Source organism: Coccinella septempunctata, chromosome 1 (genome assembly GCF_907165205.1).
Source record: "Coccinella septempunctata chromosome 1, icCocSept1.1, whole genome shotgun sequence".
NCBI classification, from domain to species: domain Eukaryota; kingdom Metazoa; phylum Arthropoda; class Insecta; order Coleoptera; family Coccinellidae; genus Coccinella; species Coccinella septempunctata.
Genome location: NC_058189.1, coordinates 38,342,054 through 38,368,907, shown reverse-complemented (window position 1 = coordinate 38,368,907; position 26,854 = coordinate 38,342,054). Strand labels below are relative to the sequence as shown.

Genomic DNA, 26,854 nt, shown 5'->3' with positions numbered 1-26,854 from the left:
ATAGCGAAGGGAAAAGTCAGACTCGCGAAACAGGGTAAAGAACGATAAAATACGACAGAAAACGATACAGTACAGCAGTGTCAAAGTTAAAGAAGTGACGGTGTAGGTCTAACAAAGAAACTGAACGGTACAGACGGGGACCTACCTCCTTTGTTTCAGGCACTCGCGAAAAATCAAAGGAAAGAAAAAAAACTAAAAATCAATTCGTAATAGCACTGATGCAACACAAAAATACTTCTTAAACGGCGAAACTCAGAAAATACGGAAAACTAGCTGAAGTAAAAGAACAGAATCTAAAGCAGAAGTCACCACGTTAAAACTGAAATCAAAGAGCGAAAAATCAAAAGTCGAAGTACTGAAGTAAACAAGCAAAAGTTAAAAAGTAAGTGACCGTCGCGGGGGAAAATTTGCTTTTATAGGCAAATCCCCCCTCACGGTAAAAATCTGAAAATTCCAGAATGAAAAACGTCGTCAGCTCCGGTTTATCGCATATCAACATCAGAAAAACGTCGAAATCTTCAACGGCATGTAAGAAAAACAAAGTGAAACACAGATAAACGGTTTTTTACATTTACTCTGCCTATCGGAATGAACGTACGGAATATTCGAGAATTAAAATATTTTCAAAGACGGAAATGTAAAACGAAAGAAATGCATTAAAATGAATTCCAATTTTCCTCAGAAGACTGGGATTCATTACAAGTTATTATGTTCATTATTCCTGAAATTTTTGGTTGAAATGTCATTTTTCGTGTCTGCTGGACACAGGAGTGAAAATAATTCTTAAGTTAGTTCTGAAAAATGTAAGGTTTTATACTGTGTATATCATCATGGAAAAAATACATTTAACAAATCGAGAAAAAACAATTTGAAATTCTTCATATTTGGACATTGATAACGGCACCCTGTATAAGAGTAAAATTGTAAATTCTTAAATTAAAAGAAATCCTGATTAAATTCATGTTTCTATCGCTTCTGGAAATCCGTAAAGAGCTTCTACCGGACTACTGTTTCGTCGAAAGTTTGCAGATTTTTCTGAATAAGATCCGTACGGTTGGAAAAATATCCCTAATATTTTGCATCATGGTAGAGGTATTGAAGAGCATTGAAAACATGCAAAAATATCCATTTAAAAAATCACTCATTTGTGGAATAATTTTATTTGGGAAAACCCTGTGTACTAGAAAATAATTTCCTGAGATGCAGAATTGAAAGTACAAAGGGAATTCTCTTCAACTAAATTTCTAAAACGTCTGGTTTGGCAGCTATGGAAGCCTAACGCACTATTGCAGGACCCTGTATACAGGGTGTCCACAAGTCTACATTGGGTGGCCTATTAGAGCATACATTAACTTACACTGCGTGCGGACCAATCACAAGCACGAGCTTTCGAGTGAAATCATCTTTAGTCGGTTCTGTCCGAACGTCAACCCGATTTTCGCGCTCAGCGCCCAGCCAGCGTTCATTTTGATAATCACTTGCTGTGATTTTTTGAGGAAATTCTTCTGCAAGTTTTTAACAAGTGTTCTGAAAAAGCAGTTTTTATTGCTATTAGTCTTAATATTTTCAATCAACTATAGAGAGCTACTCGGATTTAGTGTGAATGATGGAATCTGTGATGTAAGTACATATTTAATAGCAGTGGGTTTCTAGAAATGTAATTCAATATTTAGTAGTTTTTATTATAATATATCATAAAACCTTTAATAAATGCTAAATTTATTTCAGAATGAATCCCCTGATTTGTGGCATATGGCATATGCCAAAAGGAGTTCAGCAGTATTTCTGTAAAGAAGAGACACCTTCGGCAAATTCATAATGAGGACATTCAAAAGGACAAGAATCAACATGTATTGTGTTGTCTTTGTCCTGCTGAGAATAGAGAAAAGTTCTCCAGTTACAAAAATTATGAGGATCATTTGAAATCAATTCATGATATAATCGTGAAAGAAAGTATTTTTCATTTTAGGAGTAGTGAACACTTTGAGGCATAGAGAGGACAAGAGAACAGATATGTGGATTACGCTTTTATTAGGACTTGTAAAACAACCAAAGGAGATACAACTGCATATTACAATTGCAACAGGAGTAATCATATAGGTAAAACGATTTCCACAAAGTCTGTGAAGATTCTACAGTCTTTGATTTCAGGATACGAAAGTGTTTGTGAGAAACGAAAGAGAAAGATCGCAGGTAGTATACATATTCAGGGAGTTTGTCCTTCACGAATAATAGTCAAAATTTCAACAGATGGTAACATCAATATATTCCTGAAACATTTCAGAATCAATTTGAGTCATCTCTTTTTATTTAGGCTTGTATTCAGTAACATTTGTTGAAACACATGTGGGACATGATGATGACCTTAGAACAAAAAGACTTTCAAAATTGCAACAGAACCTTCTGGTCGAAAAGTTGTGTGCTGGAATACCAAAAGAGAGGATAATGAAAGATGCTAGGGATACAGTGCAAAATGGAGAATTGGAAAGATTCAATATTATAACAAGAGCAGATTTAGCATATTTGGTGAGAAAATATAATATAAACAAAATAAGGCATGATGATGATATGGTAGCAACAGCTCTGAAAGTTAATAATGGAATCAGCAGGGAAAAAATTTTGCATTTTTATTCAAAAAAATTGGTAAGTTGTTTCGCATGTATATAGCTATTCTTGTATGTAATATGTAATTTGAATTATTGCTTAGAATTTTGCATGGTGTAGGAAATAGTCTTGAATAATTGTAGGTGAACCTTACCCTGGATTGAGGGATGAGGATTTTGCATTAGGTTTTATGAATGGCATAATGGAGAAAAAAATTAGAGATTTCAAAAATATTATATGTGTAGACGGAACTCATGGGACAAATAGAAATAATTGTTACCTAACAATAGTATTGGTGAAGGATGAAAATAACATGGGTTTTCCTGTAGCTTTCCTTTCATCTAATAGATTGGATCAGACGATCCAAGAACATTTTTTTTCAGCTCTCAAGTTGAGATTAGGTGGAATAGTACATTGTAATTTTTTTATGAGTGATGACGACCCAAAGTACTATAATGCATGGGTCAAAGTAATGTATTCCGAGCAGAAACCAAGAAGACTGCTATGCACATGGCACATAATAAAAAATTGGAATCTACAAGGAAAATCGAAAATTAGGAATCCTGAAATAAAAAAACAAATGAAACGGGCGATGAGGAAGATTTTGAAAGAGACTGATTCTAAAAAATTCACTGAATTGAAAGATCATTATTTCAATTTCTTAGAAAAGGAAGGAGAAAATGAATTTATGAAATACTTGCAAAAGTAAAAAATCCAACGTAATGTATGAATTAGAAAGTAATTTTTTATTTTCAGTTATTATTTCCAAACTGAAGAAAGGGCGATGATGTGGGCCCACTGTCATCGATTGAATGCTGGCATAAACACAAATATGGCTATAGAAAGTTTGAACAAAGTTCTAAAATATAATAGAATGAGAGGTCAACGTAATCTGAGGTGTTCTGAAATAAATAAATGAATTTATAGGAAAAATTAACACAAATCTCCATTGCAGGGTTGAAAAACTATTGGATTTATTAGATGAACTGGTAGAAGAGAAAATGTGGAAAAAAATAATAAATGAAGAGAGACCCAATGCAAACAACTACCAGCACAAGATCACAGTGGAAGCACATAAAAAAGCTGAACAAATGAATATCAGTAGGATAGAAACACATGAATTTGGATATTTTAAGGTCCCTTCTAGTTCAGTGACGAATAAATTTTATGTGGTAAGTTGCAAAGATATCTGTGATTATGACTGCCGAGCAGGATTTTGTGATTCATGTAAGGTATGCATACACATATATGTATGTGAGTGTTCGGAAAATGCAGTGAAAAGGGTACTGTGTAAACACATACATGCTGTATCTCTGCTTGAGCGGAGGAGCGAGTCTGTTTTAGGTAGCCGTCATTCTGAGGATGACAGTAATAATTTAATTATGGATGAGTCTTCAGGAAGTAAGCTGAGGTACCAAGATGAATTGAATCATTTCATGCAGGAGAAACATAATAATAAAACATCGATAAATACTGACGAAGAAACAAGAAAGGTCTTGATCAAACAATTTGTTGACTTTTTATCAGTGCATATAGCAATTATATTTTCAGATTGCTGGAGAGCAATTTATTGGATTCATCAACAAACTGAGTGGTAATGATTTGAACAAATTTTTATCAGAAGTATGGACATTGAAGAGAAGAATGGAGAAAGATACTGAGCAGATAAGTAAGAAGAGGAAAGTTGAAAAACAATCTTACTTTCCAAATAAGAAATAATTTCTTCTAAGAACTTACTGTAGAGCTCTCAAGATGACTAATTCAACTATGTATGCTTATTCTGCTATTTCTATGGGCTTAGTACTAGCAAATAATTTCATTATTCATAAAGATCAATATACTTTACCAGACAGTCCAGACACACACACATACATGTCCTCACTAACACCCGGGTATAGGCAAAATTGAAGGTGCTATCTGTGATTACTTAACTAACTAACTAAATTAACCAACCATTGAGACTGTGTATTAATGAATGTGAAAAGTGAAAGATTTATAACTTTATGTATCTTAAGCTATGTTAGATTGTCTATGTTAATGTTTAGAATGTATTGTATGTACCTTAGGTTAGCTCAGGATGTTTATGAATATATTTTAAGAGGTGATGGTGAAGAATAATATTTGCATGCATCTTATGCTTTGAATGTGTATTGATATTTACGTTGACGAACTGTAAAACTTTTATGGAGTGGATGAGTGTGACATTTGTATAATTGTAATTATTCTTGACTTAAAATTTCAATCAATGTTTTTCCAGCAGTATGTTTTTATAGAACACTACATTTTGATTACATTTATACAAATATTGCATTTTGGTTCAGGTGTAGGGGTGTTGGGAGCCTGATAGTTAAAATAAAATCAGTTATGTCCATAATATGCTATGAAAATTTGTACCTTGTAGAGCATATTCTCAATCTAATAATTAGACGATGCTGTGCTTTATAACAATTAATTTTTGAATTAAACCTTATTATTTATATCTTAAAATTTTACTCTATATAATTTTAATTATATTAAATTAAAGAACTTTGAAATATTGTTGTCTTTGACTTTATAATTCCAGCTCCTTCAAACATAACCAGAACATTTATAAAGTATACAGGATGATTGATAACTATTGGGACATAGGCTAAGGGCAGATTGTTTGGACCAAAATATGGCGATAGGACCAAATATAGCTCAATAAAATATTGCTGTGGAAAAAGATAGAGGGCGTTAAAGTTGAATTTTTTATAAGGGGACAGAATAATATTCTCTTCGAAGTTCGAAAGTCCTTTACTAAAAGAATTAGAAAAGGCATAGAAGTCGGAGGAGGCCACGTAGAACATTTAATTTAAGTTTATTCTTTTTATGCTACATTGTTTTTAATTATGCTTCAAATCCCCTTCCGATGCTCTGAACTGTTCAATTGTGTTTTTCTTAAAAACGGATGAAAAAATATACAGAGGAATTATTAGCAAAAAAACGAAAAAAAATTCAACTTTAACGCCCTCTATCTTTTTACACAGTTATATTTTATTGAGGTATATTTGGTCCTATCGCCATATTTTGGTTCAAACAATCTGCCCTTAGCCTATGTCCGAATAGTTATGAATAACCCTGTATACTATGAATCCACGAAAAGTTATTCAATATGCAGCGTAGTTGAACAATGATGTAAAATAGTAACTTCAGTGAGTTGGTTTCTGGAAATTTTTTGTGTAGATCTCTTTATCTCCTATTTTAACTTAATATTATGATTCCTCCTGTTTAATATGAATTAAATCCATTAATCCCGATGAGTCACGGTCATGCATTTAGCGGAAAAGTCCAATGTCGTGTTTTGCCCAAAAATATCCTAATTTTTACTTGTAGATCAATCTCGGAGCAACGAACAAACAATGAGACGTTTGTTTACAGTAGGACTATAGAAGCAACGTCTCTTATCATTGAAAAAACAAGGCACCTTTAAGATATATTCCAATGAAATCGGAGAATCCTTAGTTAGTTATTACCAGAGAAGGTAAGTGAACGGTTAAATTTATTTTTTCAACATGGAAATTGTGGTTATCTAGTGAATTATTATCGATATAACAGATAACACACAATTAATCTGGCTTATCATTTTATATACATTGTATATGTATTCACTCCAGCATCAATAACCATACTTTTATTCTATAAGAAAGGCCGAATCCCCAAAAGTTTCTAGTCGTTGAGTCATTCAAGGTTAGTTAATTTATCAGCTGTTCAGTGTGCGCAGACTCATCAACTCATCACTCAGAAGCCGTTGGATTAAACTGGGGAACTTACCCTCTAGTTAGATTAATGAATTTATTACAATAATAAAACTACTGGCATTAGCGTCCTCCATATTAAACAATCCGGAAACAATATCAGGAAACAGGACTAAAAAAATGAAAGAAACTATGGTTTCATGACAACAGTGGCGACGTTTCGCAAGATGTCTCTTGCTTCCTCAGGCCTACAATTTATTCGAGACATAGTTACAACGTTTAGTACATTCTTACCAAAGATGTCTAAGAAAACCAATTCATCAATTATTGATGCAATAAAATACAAAAATGGGCTACCATAAAGATATTCGTTGTTTAACTAATGAAAATGTAAAGATAGTATTTTATAACTTAAAAACTCTAAGAAAAATCATCTATAGTAATTTGAATGATAGATTATATAAAGGACAACTTTCAGGATTGATTTATAAGATCCCTTTCTCAAGTTGCAATAAGGTATATATCGGTCAAACAAGACAATATTTAAATAATAGGATAAAACAGCATAAAAATGATTTGAAAAATATTAGAAATAGGGAAAAAACAGCACTTTGTTCCCATTACTTTGATGAATCTCATATAATAGATTTTGATAGAGTGAGTATTTGTGAGAGGGAGGGAAATGGTAAAAAGAGGAATATTTTAGAGATGATTTATATTGGTTTATTGGATTCCATGAACTATAGAACGGACACTGAAAATTTGGCTGGACATTACAATTCCATCATTAGAAAACACAAGTGTCTTGTTGACCCAGGTTAGGTTATAGAATATTTAGGATATTGTTAATGTTAGTGTATGTATATATAACTATAGAATAAAATTAAAAAAAAGAAAACTTATGATATATTAAAAGATTATTTATAGAATAAATTATATGATTAAAGAAACAAATAAATAAATAAACAATAATAATATAGAATATATCAAAATAATATAAAATCAAAAAAAAATAATAATAATAATGATAATACATTGAGGATATTTGTTTCACTTATGCGATATTTGTTAACGATATTTATTAAAAATAGACTGTAATATGTAATTGTGAAGAATTGTTTTGATATTGGATGTAAAGTTGTTGTTGTTTTGTGTTCTGTCGGTTCTTCTGTGTCACCGTATGTTGCTGAGTCGTGCTCAGTTTTTTCGATATCATTGAATGTGACTAGATGCTAATTTTGCCCTTTTCCTTTTTTTTGCGATTAGCAAGAATATCTTTATGGTAGCCCATTTTTGTATTTTATTGCATCAATTGATGAATTGGTTTTCTTAGACATCTTTGGTAAGAAATTGTTGATGTACTATACGTTGTAACTATGTCTCGAATAGATTGTAGGCCTGAGGAAGCAAGAGACATCTTGCGAAACGTCGCCACGGTTGTCATGAAACCATAGTTTCTTTCACTTTTTCAGTCCTGTTTCCTGATATTGTTTCCGAATTATTACAATAATTTTTTGTATACATGTGTCTTCGACAAGGAGTTGGGAAAAATCCAACAGTAGTAAAAACTAATTATGTGTTGGACATCCACGATGTCTTATGCAGTCGGAAAACGTGTCGTTAGAGTCTGTAAAGGATGGGGAAATGAAGTAATCTTCTTCCCATAATGTCCCAGACGTGTTCTACGGGTGATAGATCGAGACATCTAGGGGGCCAAGGCAACAAATCAACTTGATTATCTTAAAAAGAAAAAAAACTTAATTCTGGTTGACATGTGGCCGTTCGTTATCTTGTTAGCATTGCAATTGACCTTGTGGATGTAAAACGGTCCCGTAGAGTCAAAAGCTCAAGGTCGTTCTTCTGACACGTCCCATACGTCCAGGCTTTAGTCTACGGCTACCTTGATTCTATACTCTACAACAATCCCCTACCATCTTTACACTTCTATGGCTATTTTTCTAAAGGATAAACCCAGAGACAAGAGAAAAGAGAGACTGCCGAATAGATAGGCAACACGGGGGACACGTTTTTAGAATTAGGTTAAGAATTTTTGGAATCCCGTCGGAAATGGCGCTAGTGTTTGGTGGCCAGTTCAAGAACTAGTGGATGTGGATGAAAGAAATCTGTAATCTATGACAGAACTCAAGTCAGCTGATTTCCGTCATTCCGTCTGAGTTTGTTTTGTTTAATGCAAAAAGTTAGAGTATTTCGAGATTTTTGTTTATTCCCCGAAAAAGAAATTGTTTGCTTTCGAACACATGGTGAGTTTTTATATATATTTCTATTTCTATAATCAATTAAAATTATGTATTGCTTGATTTTACAAAATTGCGAAATGTTATTCATTTTTTGGATACCAAAATATAGAATATTTTTTCAGATCCCATGCCCAGAAGAAACAAGAAAGACTCAAATGGCTTTCAAGTCTGGATGGCTTTAAACAATAAATGCCACACAAAAGTTGTAGGGACCAGGGATTCAAGTTTTTGAGAACTAGAAGTCTCAATCTAGGGGATCCTCCAGGAAATATGTTTGCTGCTTTTCGAACTGTTATTATTACATCATATAAAACTGCAATAATTTGATATTTGACCATTTCTAAATCTAACAAGAGTTATGAAAATGATGAGAATGGCATATTGTACCGCCATTTGGACATATTGCATCGATAACCCCTAAGTTGAAATTATTTTTAAAGTCGCATGTAACATTTTTCTGGTTTACATATGAAGAACATGTGGACTCGGTTGTTCATGATTAATTGGATTATGGTATGTATTTCTCTAATAATTGTAAAAAAGTATTACGATAATATACAATATGATATGACCACATAGAAATAAAGCCTGAATCCATCAAATTCAGTTATTCATGTATATCAAAGTTCAGTTTTTGTGTTTAGTTTGGCCCATATTATTTATCCATTCAACCCTTTAAAAGATCAGTTCCTTTATATAATGTATCCTGTACAATATTGTAATTATAGTTGTTATTGTCAAATATTTCTATTATATATTCATTTCGGTTAAATTTCTGTATATTCTTTCTATACAAATGTAATTTTCTAATATTTTCCTGAATATATATTTATTTCAGTTGATTTTCTATTTTATTACACTATTTCATGATTCGTCTAAAAATCTATAATTACCAAGTTCGAAAAATACACTCCATCGACTCTCTCTACTCCTATCGTTCTTTTAATCGAATCTTTCCCACTAAACTCGATAAAAAGAACAATAGGAGTAGAGAGAGGCGACGGAGTGTATTTTTCGAACTTGGTAAATATTATTTCAAAAACGAGGCCGTTATTTGAATTTCCCGCGCAAATTTTTTCGGATTAGTTTCTCCAGTAGCCAAGGGGGGCGCCACAAAACGTGTCGCCCATGAATAACACTGAATTGACTACTCTCCTCTTTCCCTTTCTCTATGGATAAACCAGCCTCGCGTAAGCCCACTGATCACCCAGTATCAAACTCGATAAGCTGTTGAAAATGTTCTCGTCTTCTCACTTTAGGTATGATAAACAAATTAAGAGGAGCTCTTCACTTCACAACTAATTGTACGATGATTAAATACGAATTGAAGTTATAAAACACAAATATCGCGCATAGACTTCTGTTTTTTTGTGAGAACAGACGATATCACAAAAACCCCTCATAGATATATACTTCATTCAAATTTATTTTAGCAGTCGGTTGGCCATGAAATAATTTTCTCAAGTTTTTGTAACTAGAACGATGTTAGGTTGGCACTCATGAAATGTCGTTAATGTCATAAAGCCGTTGCCACAACTTATATCAATTAATATTACAAAAATACCGAAAGTGATTGAAAAAAGAGACAGGGTTTCAGGAAGTGCTATTTAGAATTCAGGTCCGCTCATTCAAATATTTATACCCTGATATTCTAAAATCCACAATACGTCAGACGATAGCGAACATATTCAATGTAAGAGAATTTATATAATGTTTCATCTGAATCTAAACGACATATAATTCAGCTGGATATTTCCACAATCAGAAAGATTGTGAATGAAGAGGATAACAAAGAATTTCCAGCTATTGGGAGACCCAAAAAAGTGGTGGCATTTGAGATATTTATTGGGTGAACGAATGCGAAAAATTTTCGATGAATGTCATCGTAGAATAAGTTCCCGAAAATTGATTTTTCTATTTTTCATTTGACTTGTCCTATAGATTGTAAATTTCTTAAGGTACTAATAAATATAATATTATTATTATTATTGTTGTATCAATGTATTAAGATGAAGAGTCACAAATACGCGCCAGTTTTAATGTTAATTGTTTATTCATGTGAAAGTTTTCTTCAAAGGTGAAGTTCATCTTGACTTGAAACTTCCTTTACTTCCTTTGAGTTTTTAGTTACATTGATGCAAGATGAATTTTGTTGAAGAATTTAACATTTTTGTAATTATCTGTTAATTCCTTCGGGAGATACCCATTCCCAACCACTGCAACATATGCATTTCATCTCTGGGTTAATATTTTTGAAATCTACAACTGATGTAAAGTATTCAAACTTAAGCCAAAGAAGATAACGAACATTAACTCTCTTCAAGCTAGTGCATATTATGATATCATACTGATCTCTTGTATTTTTCGTGCAAATAACTGGATTTGGTATGCCTTCAATCAGTTTGTATAAACTTCAATTATGTTCGTCACATATTTTCCGAAGAGATTGGAGATTGTGATAAAATACGTAATAATAGAAACTTTTACGTAAAACGGGCAAAATAGCGTTGATTTAAAACCCAAAAATGTTTTGACAAGCGTCATAACCCCACATTTTCGTACTATACAGAGTGAAATGTGTCAAAATTCCATGGCCAACCGACTGCTAAAATAAAAGTGAATGAAGTATAGTTGAAAAACTGATCGCTTATTATACTGACTAAAACAACCATATTCCTAGAAATTCTTCGTAACGAATTCATAAATGTTGGGTGTCTTATTTTCTGTCACTTAGTATAACAAGTGTCGGTACAAATATCTTTTATACCGCATGGGAAAGTCAGCTGATGGGACACGAAGGCTCTGTGGATAGGAACGGCGGGACCTGCTGAACACAGTACGCAGGACTGGATATGGACTACAAATCATATACAGTGCGTATAAACATTGCGAACAATTTCAGGGTATTTGTCAGGAAATCTTTTCAAGAGGTCGTTACATGTTTTCCAAATAAATGACAAATTCCTCGATATTTTCGAACACCTACATGGAGGCAGCCAAATCTTGCAATTTGAAAAGCTTTTTCCAATAAAATTCATTGTTCGATTGCTCTCCTCGAGTATTTTGTTCCCAATACGTTGAAGCCAGTTCAGTTATTTTGATTGTCGTCGAATTCTATAAAAGTTAGTGGGACTTACGCCCGCTCAACTGAGTTGTCGGCCAGAGATATTAAGTTGAATTTTCGGTATGTTAATAATTCCATTATTCTAAGGGTTACCCCCCTATCCAACCACAATATCTCGTAAGATGCAAATTTGCAGCTGGAAATCTCATTCTTTGAAATATTAGAATGTTTGTCGAAAAATGCTACGAAAAAAGTAGTAGCACGCTATGCTATACATTTATTTCACATTTCTTCTCTGAGCATTTATCGTTAAAAATGTCACGAGGAAGGCATTCGAGAAGTAGCCAAAACAAGGCGCTAATTCGCGATGTAGAATAATCGAGAAAAGGGCTCCTACAAATATAAAAACGCGACGTGACGAAACAGGGTCAATAAGTAGGTACAATAAAAGATAGTGGAGAGCAACGAAAATAAATAACTGTGGAAATGAATCCAGTTGTCCAATTGAGTAAATAAATTAGTATTAGTGTATTGTACAGGATTGAATAAATTAGTTGAACAGAACTATTTTCACATTTGCCTTGCATTTTTTCCGCATCTCTGGTAAACACTAAATATGTATTGTGAAAAATGTTATCCATAGACCCCCATGATTAAGTCAAATGTTTTTTTTACAGGATATCCAAGAAACATCAGGATGAAAACATTCTCACTACCACTGATAGCCTTAGTCCTTGCAGTAGCCCACTGTCAAATACATTACGTCCCAGCGAATGTTTACGTACCGATAAATCCTTATCAAATTGGATGGAATAACACCTACAATAATGTAACGAAAAACGAATCTTGGACTGGTCCTGGACACATCTTCTGGGGCAGAATAGGACCAATGGACAGACTTTTATTCAACCAGGTATTGATGATAAACAGCACAATTGCGTTTTGAAGGTCAGGAGGTTCCTGGAACCGCAGTCCGATATGATGTTCAGATCTCTACCAGTGTGAAAGCAGCCACGAATTTCAGCCACAAGTTTGCCTCGCCTCGCCGCATCGGTGAAGCGCTCGCTGCGCTCGACCCCCCGCAGTGGATCATAATGCGTAATCAAGACTGGTACGTTGTTGCCATTGAACAACAGAAATAATACAGGGTGTTCCATGTCAGACGAGCCACCCCGTATATAGTGATGGGAAAATTTTTCTGAAATACGTCGAATGATTTTGTTTGGGAGACATCTTTTGACGTATATTTGAGGCTTGAACCAGCAAAGATAGGTTTGATAGGTCTTGGAAGCATATTTACAACGGTGTATAAAAAACGTAACTTTGATCAACCGTTTCCGCAAAAAATCAATTTTTTAGCTCAAATGAGCCCCCTTGAATATTTTGGTATTTTTACAATGTACAAGTCTATTTTTACTAAGCCCTTTTTACAAACTCACGAGTTGTAGATGAGTTTTGTCAAATAACTCCAATTATGCTGAACCATGTTAGAAACGGTTTTCATTCAAGATTGTATTATTGTATGGAAGTCAACGGAGGACAATTTGAACATTTGATTTAAAAACGCAGATTTAATTTTTTTGGATGTAAGCATGATAAAACAATTTTTTTAAGAATGTGATTTTTCGAGATTTTTTGAGTTTGTAAAAAGGGCTTCATAAAAATAGGATCGTACATTGTAAAAATGACCAAAATATTCAAGGTGGCTCATTTGAGCTGCAAAAATGATTTCTTGGCGAAAACGGTTCATCAAAACTACGTTTTTTATATATATACCGTTGTAAAGAAGCTTCTAGGACCTTTCAAATGAAGTATCACTCAACCCCTCTCCCCTATTTAATTTTGAGGCGTTGAAGCGCCCCTTCTTAGGGGATTGCTCGTTCAAGCCTCAAATATACGTCAAAAGATATCCCAAACAAAATCATTCGACATGTTTCGGGAAATTTTTCCAATCACTATGGGATAAGAAATATACGGAGTGGCTCATCTTTCAATTCCAACCCCGCTTTCAATTCCAACCCCGTCAATCAGTTTTGATTACGAATTACGAACGCTTTACCAAGGTGACGAGGCAAACACGTGGCTGAATATCGAGGCTGTTTTCACACTGGTGACATCTCTGATAACATTTGACGCCGTATCTTGTCTCTTAGTGTCTTTTTTTCTATTGGGAAAATTAACTTTAGTATTATTTCAATAATTTCTAACAAAACTCTCCTTTCTAGATATACTTCAAAGACAGCCATTGGTGGACCTCAAGAGAAAAAATCCTGGAGTATCCGAACGATGTACACTCTGGTTACGTCAGGCATGAAACAATTTCCGCCATACATATCATCAATAAATTCTATCAAGGAAACCACGCCAACGCATCCATATTGTCGGGAGGAGTTGGGAGGCAGTACGTGAAGATAAGAATGGCTTCGAAATGGGGTTATGGCTTTAGATTTTTGGTCCAAATATACGGTCATTGAAACGATGTATGAAATGTAATCATGTATTAAAAGAATAAAACCTAACGCAACTTCTGAAACTTTCGCGTTTATTTGTTAATAGATTTAACCTGCATTGCTTGGGGAATGTTTTACCTGAGAAGCATACATATACAGGGTTATTCACGAAGACCGTTGGTTAGAATATTTCAAAGAAAGATCCGAGATGAACACTAGAAATATTATAGTTGAGCTTTGTCTGGACAGATGAATTCTTGGAAAAAACTTCAGACTTGTCCGACTTCCGGTTTCACCGGAAATGACACCAAGTTTTCGTTTTTCAAATGTGAGACCCAGATTTTTCATTCATAATCCGATTTCTCACTGAATTCTGAATTGCTTCTATGTATCATTTGCGTTTTTTCTCCATTTGTCTGAAAACTGAAAATATTGAAATTTTCGCAAATAAGGCTTCATTCCAATGTTAATAATAATACGGAGATTTTTGCATGAAAAGTTCTAATTTTCTAGATTCTCTCAGAAGAAATTCCAATGCCCCCTTCCGTTAATTAAAAATTCAATTGAACATACAGGGCCTTCCTATTTCTATGTCAACGTCAGCCATGACAAAAACCTCAAAACTTTTCAAATGAGAACCTTTTTTTATGGGTCACGTGGAATCAACGTAAAATAATAGCGTATAAGTCTAATACATATTGTGTACTGCCCTTAAATGCTTATGTCACGATATATTCGGTAAATTCTAATTATCTTTTAGGAATCCTGTGAGTTCGTTTCTCCAAGAGTAAGGGTAAAAAAACGTTCAATTATGATAATTTTTTAATTACAAATGTTCCATATGTCCACCTTTTTCTTGGAGGCATTTCAAAAGATGTTCTCTAACGGATTGTGTTGTGGTCTCGGGATGAGACAATTCTTTTTAAGAAAATGAAATTTTGCCCTATATCTCGGGTGTACACTTATTCACTATTTCTTTGCGTAGATTCCACATGGGCGCCCGCAGGGGGGGCCAGGGGGGGCCACGGCCCCCCCTGAGATTCTGATAGACACCGTTAGAGAAATTTTTCTTTCAGTAAAACTAATCGTAGATGATATTTTGCCCCCCCCTGAGAAAAATTTCTGCGGGTTTCTGCGGGCGCCCATGAGATTCCACCCTCGATTCCACCTTATCAGTAAAAAAATGGATTCTCATTTGAAAAAAATTAGTTTTGAGGTTTTTGTCATGAATGACTTTGACATTGAAATCTAAAAACCCTGTATATTCTGAATTTTTAATTGTCGGAGAAGAAGCATTGGTAGTTACTTGCTGGAATAAGTGATCTATAAGTTTGTTGGGAAAACTCTAGTTACAATTCGTGATTCCTTTTGATTTTTCTGGGGTTATACGTAGATTGAAATGGAATGGATCATAACTAGCGATCTCTACGAATACTTAAAGTGCCATAAAATTTTTGATTCTATTACTTGCTCTACTAGTCTAAAAGTGCCTATACACGCACCGGCGAACTGCTGTCCAGGACAGCAGATACGTAGATTTCCAGTTCAACTGCACTACAGTTTTTTGGAGTTACAATTCAAATTGCTAGTCTTGGACTGCAGTTCGCCGGTGCGTGTATATCCACTTTTAGACTAGTAGAGCTAGTGATGGACCAATCGAAAATTTTATGGATATGATCGATCATCGACTGGGTATGGCTATAGCAAAAGTATCAATATATTTTCGATAATAGCCTATAGGTTTTTGAATTCTTCATAACAACCGCATATAAACAACTCGGTGATTGCACATTGCGCCGAAATAAAATATCCAGTCAAATGTTTCTCACTTTGCGAAATAATTCTCGTGAAAATTATGAATTAAAAAAGGAATTCTGAAGCAGCTGAATCCAATCACTTTGCATCAGAAAACAATATTGATTAGACCATTAAATATAAAAATGATCGGAATAATCAGAAACATCACATAGAAAGTATCAAAAGAGAAACATAAAATTTATACGATTAATTATGCATACCTATTTTATTTCAACTTCCTGCTTATACTAGTACAAGGAACAAGTATGTATTTCTGTTAATTGGCGTAGGTTGTTGATTCATCAGATGTAAGAAACGCTCTTATTCATGCTTATTGAACTTCTATTTTTATTTACATCTTCACCGAGATCTTCACAAATAATGGAAAGAATTTAAATTATTATTGATTTGATTTCGAACGTAATTTTTTCAATCACATCATATCAAGGAGTTTCGATTGGAACATGATGGATAAATGCAAATTCAAATGTCGCGGTAAGGAGGTTATATCAAAAATAATCTGAAGCATTTGGCAAATTTCCAAAGCAACTTCAGCATAGCGTTTCTATTGATGTCTTCTTAAAAATAACGATTATTATGGGAGAGAAACACTCACCTATTTGGATGTTTGCACAATGGAATTCTTCAAGTTTCAGGCATCAACCACAAAGTATTTGGCACAAAAACCAGTAACACAAACTTCAATAATTGAATTAAAGCACGTAACACTTCAGTCTGAGCGAATTTAGGTTGCCTTCCATCTAAATTTTAACACTTCTAAGCGAATTAGTATTCATGTACTTCTTTTATGTTAATAAAGAATGTAGGTGGTGAATTTATCACTTAAGACAATAGTGAACCGTGATACTCATGTCGAATAGAATGATATACTGAAAATTTGAGCTTGAAATCAATAACAATAATAATAAATAGAGAAAAACAATAGTAAAGTTATTATAATCTACCACACCTGAAAAATGTTTATCTCTGAAAAAACTCAGTTGCGTTGATTCATGGAATAACAAAATTGCAGTTGTTCTATTCCAGTTAAGAAAAATCAAATTAGATAATTATTCATTGTATGAATTTCGCCAAAAAATTGTTTTGACACTAAAGATTAGCTCGAGAAGATGAGTCAAAATTTGACACTTGATTATGATAGAGTGGTGGGGGTTAGAACATAGCGAATGAAAATATCAATCTCTTTTCCAAGATCAAGTCTAGTTATTTAAATAGGAATAATCAGAAGATAACTCAAAAATTTCGAATTCAGTTCAAGATAGTTATACTTGTGATGAAAAATATAGATTTTTCGTCAAATCAAAAAAAAATCTCTAATCTTTGTGAGCCAAAAGAAGAAAACTATTTTGCCAACATGCTCATAGAGTAGTTATGTCAGTTTCACCAAAATCTATGTTTGAAGAAAACACTTCATCTTCATTCATTTTCATAACAAAATATCATAATCAAAATAAACTCATAATTTCATATTGATTTAAGAAAAATATACAACTATAATCGAATATGAGGTAATATTATTCTATTACAACTTTATTGATCTGAAATTTCCTTTTCATTTTAGTAATTCACGGTCAGGAATGTCTCAAATGAATGGGAACTCCAATAGAAGACACCCTGCCTTGAACCGAAATAATTCAAACGAAAAATCTTCATCAAATGCTAACCATAATCTTCCTCATGACTATGTAATAAGATATATCAATGATTCCTGGAATGCAGTCAACCAAGAACTAGAAAAAAATACTGGAACGACAAAGTATTACAAGGAAGAAAATCATAATTTGAAAGACTTCCGGCCCTTCAATTTGGAAGCTTTCTGGGGTAGAAGGGCTGTTCAATATTATCAACAGAATCAAACTAGACATTCTTAGAATTAAGGACTGAGTATTGACTGTTAGCTTTTTGTACTTGTTTGTTTCAAATTATGTGATAATCGTTTGAAAATGTAATTTCAGTAAAATCGCTAGAAAGTCAACTGGTTTTTTAGTACAACTTTGGGGAGAAAAGTTGGGTGTAGAAAGACCGAAACAAGTAATTTTACAGGTAAGTATTTTCTTCAAATTATAAAACAAGATGAGGAGTAATCAGAACTTGATGGGTAGTCTTATAGATAGTGGACAAATGAACATATTTTCAAAAATTAAAACACTGATAGAACATAAGTAAGTAGGAACTAATCGACTTTTCAAGCACATTTAAATCTGTTCTGTTCAAGATTGATTAATTGATTTACTTACGGTTTGAAATTATACTACTGAAAGAGAAAGCATGGTTCAGTGAAAAATCATCTTTGTACATGAAAATACCATTTTAACCCTGCGTTAGTCGCGCCCTCTTTTAGATCGTATTCACTCGCGTGGTCTACAAGTGTAGACCATATTATTTATTTTAACTTTAAATATTACGTTGATATATGAGCCGGTCAGAGGAAAAGTGGTATAAGTCACAAATTCCGATTTTTGAGTTATACCGATATTAGGGTACCAAAGGCATTGATAGATATGGAAAATTTTGTTAAGAGGAAAAACATTAAATGGGTATAACTCGGTCAAAACGTCGATTTGACTCATACCACTCATAAGAAGAATAATATGCAACCTTTGGTACCCAAATATCGGTATAACTCAAAAATCGGAATTTTTGACTTATACCACTTTTCCTCTGACCGGCTCATATTTCAAAGATTATCTATGATGATATCGTTTATTTGACCACTTGTTATTCATATAAATGAAACTTTGTGATAAAATAATGCTTCTCTCTGAGAGGAAATCGAGAAAACTTCAATGTCTCAGATTTCAACATTTTTTCGTTCGAATAGGTATGGTCTACAATCGTAGACCACGCGAGTAATGTAGGGTTAAGATAACAAATAAACGTTTGGATTTAGTTATTCAAGCACTGAACAGGGAAAATATCACAATTCTATGGATTTATATCAAAAATTCTCAATTTTCTTTAAAAACACATATCTCCCGTAACATTTTCAAGTCTCCTGAAATTGAGACATGTACCAATCGATTTTTCATACAATACTTTATCAAAATAATAAATCGACAACAAAATCGGAGGTGGGTACTATAAACAATCAGAAATTGGAAGTCAGATTACATTGAACTCAAGATAGAGTTGTATTCAATGGTCAGTTCAAAAAGCGAAAAGGTATATTTTACATCAGGAACACTCATTTAGGTATATGAGGAAAACCTCATATTATAATTCAATTCAATCAGTTCGTCATCTTGGAAGCCAGAAATTCTTGTATTGGTCAAACAGATCAAAAATTGGAATTTTTTTTATTTAACAGGATATCTTCATTCATGTTATTCACCTTCCAAGGTGAAATGATTTTTTCGATGAATTTCCACATAAACAAATTTCTCGAAAAGTCTTGCCTTGGCTACAATTGAAAACTTGCTGAAATTGAAAAAAGACGTAGGTAAAGTGCTGCTATCTTTTCGACAAAAATGGAAACTATTGTAATATTCGGAACTCATAATGTTCGTTCAAGTGTTCTGGCAACACCCCACGTTCTGGTAGTCTTTTCCCCCTTACGGCTTATACGGATGGCAAGAAAGTCCAGCGGTATAAACTCCTCTTTAATCCATAAAAAAATATTGATCCCAACAATGTGTAATTGGGTAATTGACCCATTCACACATTATGTGTACTTCTAATGAGGTGATCAGTATTACCAAAAGTGTAATACATATCCCTAGATGGGACTTAACGAAAATTCTTTAGAGATTAGAGTGAATATACCAATGATTCCCATTGAAGAAATTGGCTGCCTATGGCTACAACCGAACTTTTTTTCAAAGCAATCCAAGATTCCTTGACATGGAATTCTTCCTTTCTTCTTTCCAATCATATTTGGTACGAAACATGAGTATTTGTAAAAAACTATATTCAGTAGGGGGTCTCAATTCAGCATTTTGCAACCTCTTCAATATCTTTATTCTTAAATATCCATTCAAATTGCCATTCCAAGAAGAAAAATCACAATTATCAAATGAGGAAATGTTACAGTGAAAATTCCAAATTCTGAAAATAACGTAATTGTGCAATATAAACATTATAAAAATCTACTGCTCACACCAAGTAATAACAAATAGGTAACTGAATGATGCGGATAATATAAAAGTATCCTCAACACACACACACAGGGGATAATATTTACATGTATGACTCATTTAATAGTACGGTGGTGAAATAATAAATACTATTACTAAAAGTGGCCACTAGGTTTTTCATCTGAAAAGAAAAAAAAAATTATCCTAAATTACTGATTATGGATTTCTATTGAAATGGAAAAAAAACTTAATTTTGCTCAAAAGTATCCTAATTTATCAGCATATAATCAGAATCATTTTACAATACGAGTTATAATAATACAAGTCGAAGAGCTGAGTTTGTGGAATGCATTTTAGGTAGGTTGTAATGATGAAAAAATAGTATGGTGTGAATGTTCTGGAATCTTGATTCTGGCAGGGGATTGCAGGTATTTAACTATTGCGCCGCCTATGACATTTGCAAAAAAAAATAAACCAGAAAAATATTTATTAGGGTCATTGGAATTTTCACAACTGTCATTTTAGCATCAATATAATATATAGGGTGGGTTTTAAAAAACTTGCCATTGGCATATACATATCTCTGAAGTTACAAGAGGGATGATAAAACATTTGAAAATGTTGCAATAAGTATAAAGGGAGAACCTTAATGGAATTTTTTATTCATTAAGCAACCCCTGCTTTTAAATACAGGAAACTGTACTGTCAAAAAAATCCTGAGATAAAAAAAATTGTATGATTTTTTTATTTCTATTGTACATTCGATAAATTTTTGACAATAGACAACTACCCTTGTAGTTTGAATTAGGTTGAATATTTTTTCAAATATTCAGTACCTAGATGCATTCCTTTCGAGTGTTCACTAATTTGACCAAGAATTCTTTATCGATTGGCCCAACCTAATCATTTGAAAACACTTTGGTCTCAAAATTCGAAAATGACTGACATTTGGACAAAATGATAACGCTCTAGTTCTAGGTCCTAGGAAAAAGCGAGCAGAAGTGAACTATTTATTTAAACACATACCTTTGTCGATTCTATTCTTTTCACTTCCACGCCTGTTTAACAGCTTTCCTCGAAGCCAATGTTTTGGTGGCATATGATGCCAATATCAATCCAATCAAAACCAGTATGATTAACTTATGATCGAAGTCTTCCTTCAGTACATCGAAGGTCTTAGAAGGCGCTACTCTTGTGTAAAAAATATCTAAACCATAAACTAAAATGTGACTAGTACTTTCCAGCCTAGCTGGAGCAACAGATATTCCCTTAACTTTGGATAAAGTTTGGTTATAATTTATAGCAGCTTCCGGATTCAACGGAATTTCCGGCATGTAAGGGTAACAACTTTCTTCTGGTCCACATGGTATGTCGTCGAATCTTGGTTGTACCATTGCCCAAGGAATTTCCATTACAGCTCCTGTGCTCAAGGCTACCAGTAGACATTTGTTGGTTATACCCCGTTCTGTTAAAGTTACAGTAATTTTGGTTGGCGTTGCTGGTAAAATGTAACTTTGAGATTGTACTTGGGGTAGTTGACTCATCGCATATGAACTGAACACTGTTGAATTGCTTTGAATATGTCCTTCATATAATTCCAGAGCTGCAAGTTCGGTTCTGCGATACCTTTCATTGAAGAAAGTGTACACAAGCCAATTTTCAGAATGTATCAAGTTTACTGGACCTCTTGCTCTCTTATGGGCTAGTGAATAAATAACGAAACCTAAAAAAAAGAAAAATTGACGATATACAAAGTTAACCGTTTTTTTTTCAACTCATTAAAACACAATTTATCAATCAAACTTTTTTGATATAATAATTACATAATTTTTTTTAACTCAAAAATTGAAGTGGATATTCGAGAGAAAGTGCTGCAGTACTCATGAGGTGAAAGAGCAACAGCTACAACCGTCGCACAAGGTAGGCTTATGCCTTATACGGATAAGTGCATCATGAAATCCCTTGAGATTGAGTAAGGAGCAGCGGCGTGTAAGATGTACATAGTAAATTATCAAAATTTATTGAATTGTGCTTCTTATGGCTATAAAACAGAAAAACTGTAACTGTTGTAGATTTAAAATGAAGCTGGACTATTTTTTTAAACATCCATCGAACAAAAACCCTAGCTGCCTGTGATGATAAACATGCTGTTTCACGCCAAAGTACTCATTAGATAAATCTATAGAACAGAATGAGATTTTTTCCTGAAAATTTGTGGATTTTAATGAATGAGCGGGGTTGGTCTCGAAAGTGAAGATAAGTCTAAACACTCAAGAACCTGACCGAAACAATTAATACCTAATCTTGCTGCTGTCGAATGAGCTACTCATTCGATATCATCTCTTGGACCAACGAACGAACAGAGCTGCCACGACACCTTGGGGGTAGAAGAATTGTCGACTTTTCCAACCGTATGTCTCAGGAAATTGAAGGACTTGAATATTTCCTGAACAAAGTTGCTTCATCAGAACTACGTCGAGTAGTTCTTATTACAGCGTCCTTATTACAATTACCATTCGGACGCTCTATTGGAAAATGATCATCACAGGCTTTACTGGGATCGTACAGTTCTAACAGACAGGAAAATGACTTACATAGACTTCACCTCATATTACTGAATAATGATAAGAACAGAGCACCATTCATCGACGTGGAGATTCCAAATAATAACATTCTAATATACATCATATACAATATGATATATATGAATATATAGGAACATTGAAAATATTTCAAGATACAGAGATCTCGAGGAACAAACCAGGAGCAATGGAAGTTAGAAGATATCAAGACCATCCTTATTGTCATTTCATCTACAGGCCTGATACCGAAGGAACTACTATAGGATTTGGGGAAATTTCTGTTGGACGAAAATATCTAAAGAGTCATGCAGAAAGCGGTACTGCTGGGGACACCATCTACTCCAACAAGAAGTACGGGTAGATCAGGAATCCAACCGATAACAAGGAGCCGAGGAGTAGGACTTACCCAACCATCACCATGAGCCCAAAAACCCGGAAAGGGCTCCAACAGAGCTTAATCCTTTTGACATCTGAGATATCTGGTATTAGTGAATGTTCCTATGTACAGGAGTGTGAAAGCCGCAAGACTAAAGTAATAATATTCTTCATTTCATAGTATGAAACTGCAGTTACTGCCACAACAGTTAAACAAGTAATAAGACAAACAATATGGTTCCAATTCTATTACAATTCCCTTGAACAGTCTGAAATTAGTCTCTTCATATTATCAGGTAGATTATTGAAAATAAAAAAAGGTGTTTCTTCTTCTTGAAGATAATCTATGTACATAGATTACAGATTGTTGGGAGTATTGATCGGACACACGAGATCTGCCACCGCGACCAAAGCGTTCTATTGTGGCACAAACAAGCTCAGAGAACCAAACTTGTCCCTTTGGTACCATCATATTCAGGAAGGAGATGATGTCAGAGGGGAAGTGATTCTTGAATTCCTCTAGAATCAGCTTGGGAGAGCCAAAGGCTCCGAGTCTGACCTGTCGGCTGCTGAGTACTTACAGAGGACGTGCTCAATAGTTTCGTCCTCCTCTAGGCAGAGCCTGCAGAGTGATGATGTGTAAGTGAGCACTGGGCCTGCAATGTCACGTGAAGACTGCAATTATAGATCATAGATTGGTTTGTGTGTGAACTGGTAGGCACCGACATTGCCCTGTGCGAATGGCTCTACGCCAATACTCTTAGACCCCCTGCTTCATCCACCTGTTGTTTCGTTCCCTAACTAAGGAATTAGAAATTCCGATAGTTGGTTCCGGGCCAATAAACGCTGAGGTCGCACTTTCTCTGGCCAGAGCATCCGATAACTCGTTAACTCTGAGTGTCCAGGTACCCAAATAAGTTGCAGTCTGTTGTGACTTCCAAATTTGGGCAGGTTAGATGTGCATTCCAGTACCTTTGCAGAATTGTATTTTTACGTTGCGAGAGATATGATGACAGTCCGTTAGGACTTTTATTGACCTTCCCGTCCAACCCCAGTCAAGCAGGCGATTGGCGCAAAGGTTAATGGCAAAGATTTCCGCCTGAAATGCTGTTGCTAACCTGCCCAAACTAGCACTGAGCTCCGTCATCATCAGGAAACCATCAAGGTCCTTGTAAATAGATCACTGAAAGTTCTGTCTGTGCTGGTCTTGCAATTACCGGGTCAGTTCTCATGCCCAGCACCTCGTCAGCCTCCTCGTCAGTTGGGCTAAGAGCAGGTTGGGAACGAAAATAAGTTTGTCAGGATAGTTCACGGTTAGGTGGTAGAGCCTGTGAGTTGCTAGTCTCGCCTGCCCATGTACAAGAATGTGGTGGGGAAGGAGGTCTTATAGAATCTCCATAGCTGCTATTGGAGTAGAGCGAAATGCACCCGAAATAATGAGGCATGTCGTTCTCTAGAGCCTCGAAAGTGCTTGCGTTCTGTGCAGGACCACCAGGCGATGCAGCCGTGAGTGACTATTGGTCTAATCATCGCGACATACAGCCAGCGGAGCTGCTTCAGTGCCATCCCCACAAGTTTTTCAACAAATTCTCTGAAAAGCCCAAAGGAAGTGTCTGACTTTGTGAATGATTTTGTCCATATGGAAGTTCCAGTGAAGCTTTTTATCTGGAGCAGTTATCTGAGCATTATCCTGGGGTAATGCTCCACAAGTGTAATTGACTTGCCATAAAGAGTAGGAGGAGTAATTTGAAATTTTCTTCTCCTAGTGAAGGGTACAATCAAGGTTTTGCATATTCATAGCTCAAGTATTAGATTATTTTCAGAAAGTTCTACTGTACTTTTTTTTTGTTTAGAATGTTAATGCAAAATTTCTCACCTGTAATACCATCAAGCAGATAAACACTCAATACTTGTTTATGTAGAGGATCTTCCGTTATAGTAGCAACTGCTATCATATTTGGATTGACATATTTATAATATACAGATCTATCAGGAAGGACACGTCCTTGTGAGTGTACTCTTTCTCCACTTGGTCGAGTGCTGATTCCCACTAATTTAGATGGTCCTAATAAAAAGTTCCAGTGAAGAGATGTTTTTAGTTCTCCTGATTCTGAACTCAAAGAATAACCTTCTATGGCATCTTTACCAACCACAAAAAAATGGATAGATGATAAATGTTTCTCCACAATATTTTTTGCTTTGTTTGGGTAAACTTCCACATTACCATTATTTATTACAGTTACAAATGGCTTCAAATGATTTTCATCTTCATATGGTAACAACATAGCTTGTTTTATTTTTTTATTCATTCTTACAACTCCTTTGGAACTGTATCCAGTGATTGGATCAAATTGGAACATGATAGTATATCCTGTCATACCATCCTTAGCTAAAAGAGTACATTGAGCAGGTAAAGGTGAATATCTTGCAGTTCTTTGCACTAATAAAAGAATTGCATTATCATTAGCCATGTCAAATGGTAGTATATGTGGTATCCTGTAACTCCAAACAATTTGTCCACTCAAAGTATCAATTCCGAATAGTTTTCCAATCTTTGTTACGACAACAATTATTTTATGAAGACCAAAATCGTCCCTCACTAACATATTATCTAATTGTAATTTCGAACCAAAAAATAGGTTCGATAACTGCCTGGTTTGTGTAGATATTCGATGAACAAACATACTAAAAACATCTTGTGAAGACGTTTTAAATTCATTTTCAATACTTGCATCAAGTTCAGATACTGGTAGTTCGAAGAATTCAACTCCCACAATTTCGGAAAGTGCTTCTTCCCTAGTCCATACAATATCACCTTCTGGCACTCTAACTAAAATTGATGCATGATCAATGCTTGACAGTAACAAACTGCAACTCTTTTCTCTACATGTTCCTGCTAATATATATGGTACCCCTAAACCTTTGGGATACTCTAAGTCGACCATTAATTCATCTTGATTATTGAAATTCACTCTTTTAATTCTCAACAATTTTTTTGGATTTTCAAGATTTATTTCAAGTTGGAATAGGTGATGAACACCCTTATCCTTCACACAAATAATATTCTTCAAAAATGAAGATGACAATACTTCTGGTGTACTTTTGAACTGCACAATTCTTGCAATATTATCCTTCACTATTAAAACTGACGGAATTTCATGCTCAAAATTTAGAATTTCAGCCTTTCCTGAATCTGAAAGTTCAATATTGATAGTTGATACTTGAGGTGAATTAGTATCAAGGTTTATGTACTTAATTTCCTCAACGACATCATTCTCCACAATACAAGCAAAGTATCCTTTACTAACAACACATTTTGAAGTATCTCTGAGCCATGGAGTGGGCACTTTTTGAGTTTTAGACTTTGTTTCACCAGTCTCAAGGTGATATGAAGCAATTTCAATATGAGATCCTTCAGAAGAAATAATGTGGAGGAGTCTTTCATTCTCCAAGACAGACCAATAAGATGTAGTAAATATTTTATCAGAATTCATATTCCATTCCCAAAGCAACATGCCCGAATTGATTTCCCAACCTCTAACGTACCAAGATTTCTCTTGTCCTGAAATCGTTATAATATCTCTATTGACTTCGAAATGTTGGATTTGCTGTTCGGCTGCGTTTTCCATAACTTGACGCCAAATAATGTTGCCATGTTTTACATTTAAAGAGGCTAAAACATTATTTTCCGTCCCTACAATGAGTTGATCTCCTTCAAAAGATGCATATTTCACTTTTCCTATGAAAGATTTTTTCCAGTCAAATTTTCCCACTTGATCCTCGTACAAACCATAACATGGTTTAGCAAAATATAAAATTATATTTAAAAAGATTGAAGCCTGTTTCAAAGAAACATAAAAATTATGTCTTGCCATTTCTACATCACTTAAATAACCTCAAATTTGCCGGACTTG

General features: G+C 34.4%; 4 protein-coding genes and 1 long non-coding RNA gene across 15 annotated transcripts in view; 3 read left to right on the top strand and 2 right to left on the bottom strand.

The window, feature by feature from the left end:
• The window catches only part of LOC123312276 (F-actin-monooxygenase Mical), a 112,287-nt gene extending 95,250 nt beyond the window's left edge, over nt 1-17,037 (bottom strand). For 4 of the 11 annotated variants that reach the window (XM_044896628.1, XM_044896682.1, XM_044896690.1 and 1 more), the window contains exons 1-2: nt 16,860-17,036; nt 16,506-16,779 (exon numbers count right to left, since the gene is read on the bottom strand). The gene's annotated coding sequence lies outside the window, so the exon portion shown is untranslated. Of the gene's footprint in view, nt 1-16,505; nt 16,780-16,859 lie in introns of all 11 variants that reach the window. The other 7 variants (XM_044896651.1, XM_044896673.1, XM_044896677.1 and 4 more) reach the window with 6 other exon arrangements.
• LOC123312352 lies at nt 8,295-9,420 on the top strand. Its single transcript, XR_006537613.1, has 2 exons — nt 8,295-8,581; nt 8,701-9,420. It is a non-coding gene; the product is annotated as an uncharacterized LOC123312352 (long non-coding RNA).
• LOC123312338 lies at nt 12,296-14,175 on the top strand. Its single transcript, XM_044896716.1, has 2 exons — nt 12,296-12,555; nt 13,868-14,175. The coding sequence occupies exons 1-2, from the start codon at nt 12,340-12,342 to the stop codon at nt 14,114-14,116; spliced, it is 465 nt and encodes a 154-aa protein (XP_044752651.1). The 5' UTR covers nt 12,296-12,339; the 3' UTR covers nt 14,117-14,175.
• A 227-nt stretch (nt 17,038-17,264) lies between the features above and the next one.
• On the top strand, nt 17,265-17,885 carry LOC123312345 (putative uncharacterized protein DDB_G0267716). Its single transcript, XM_044896725.1, has 2 exons — nt 17,265-17,418; nt 17,472-17,885. The coding sequence occupies exons 1-2, from the start codon at nt 17,414-17,416 to the stop codon at nt 17,779-17,781; spliced, it is 315 nt and encodes a 104-aa protein (XP_044752660.1). The 5' UTR covers nt 17,265-17,413; the 3' UTR covers nt 17,782-17,885.
• Nucleotides 17,886-19,850: 1,965 nt separating this feature from the next.
• Nucleotides 19,851-26,851, bottom strand: LOC123310939 (ER membrane protein complex subunit 1). Its single transcript, XM_044894658.1, has 3 exons — nt 24,817-26,851; nt 21,010-21,706; nt 19,851-20,164 (listed from the first exon to the last, which is right to left on the bottom strand). Exons 1-2 carry the CDS (start codon nt 26,813-26,815, stop codon nt 21,030-21,032), a joined length of 2,676 nt encoding a protein of 891 aa, XP_044750593.1. The 5' UTR covers nt 26,816-26,851; the 3' UTR covers nt 19,851-20,164; nt 21,010-21,029.
• Between the last annotated feature and the right edge of the window lie 3 nt (nt 26,852-26,854).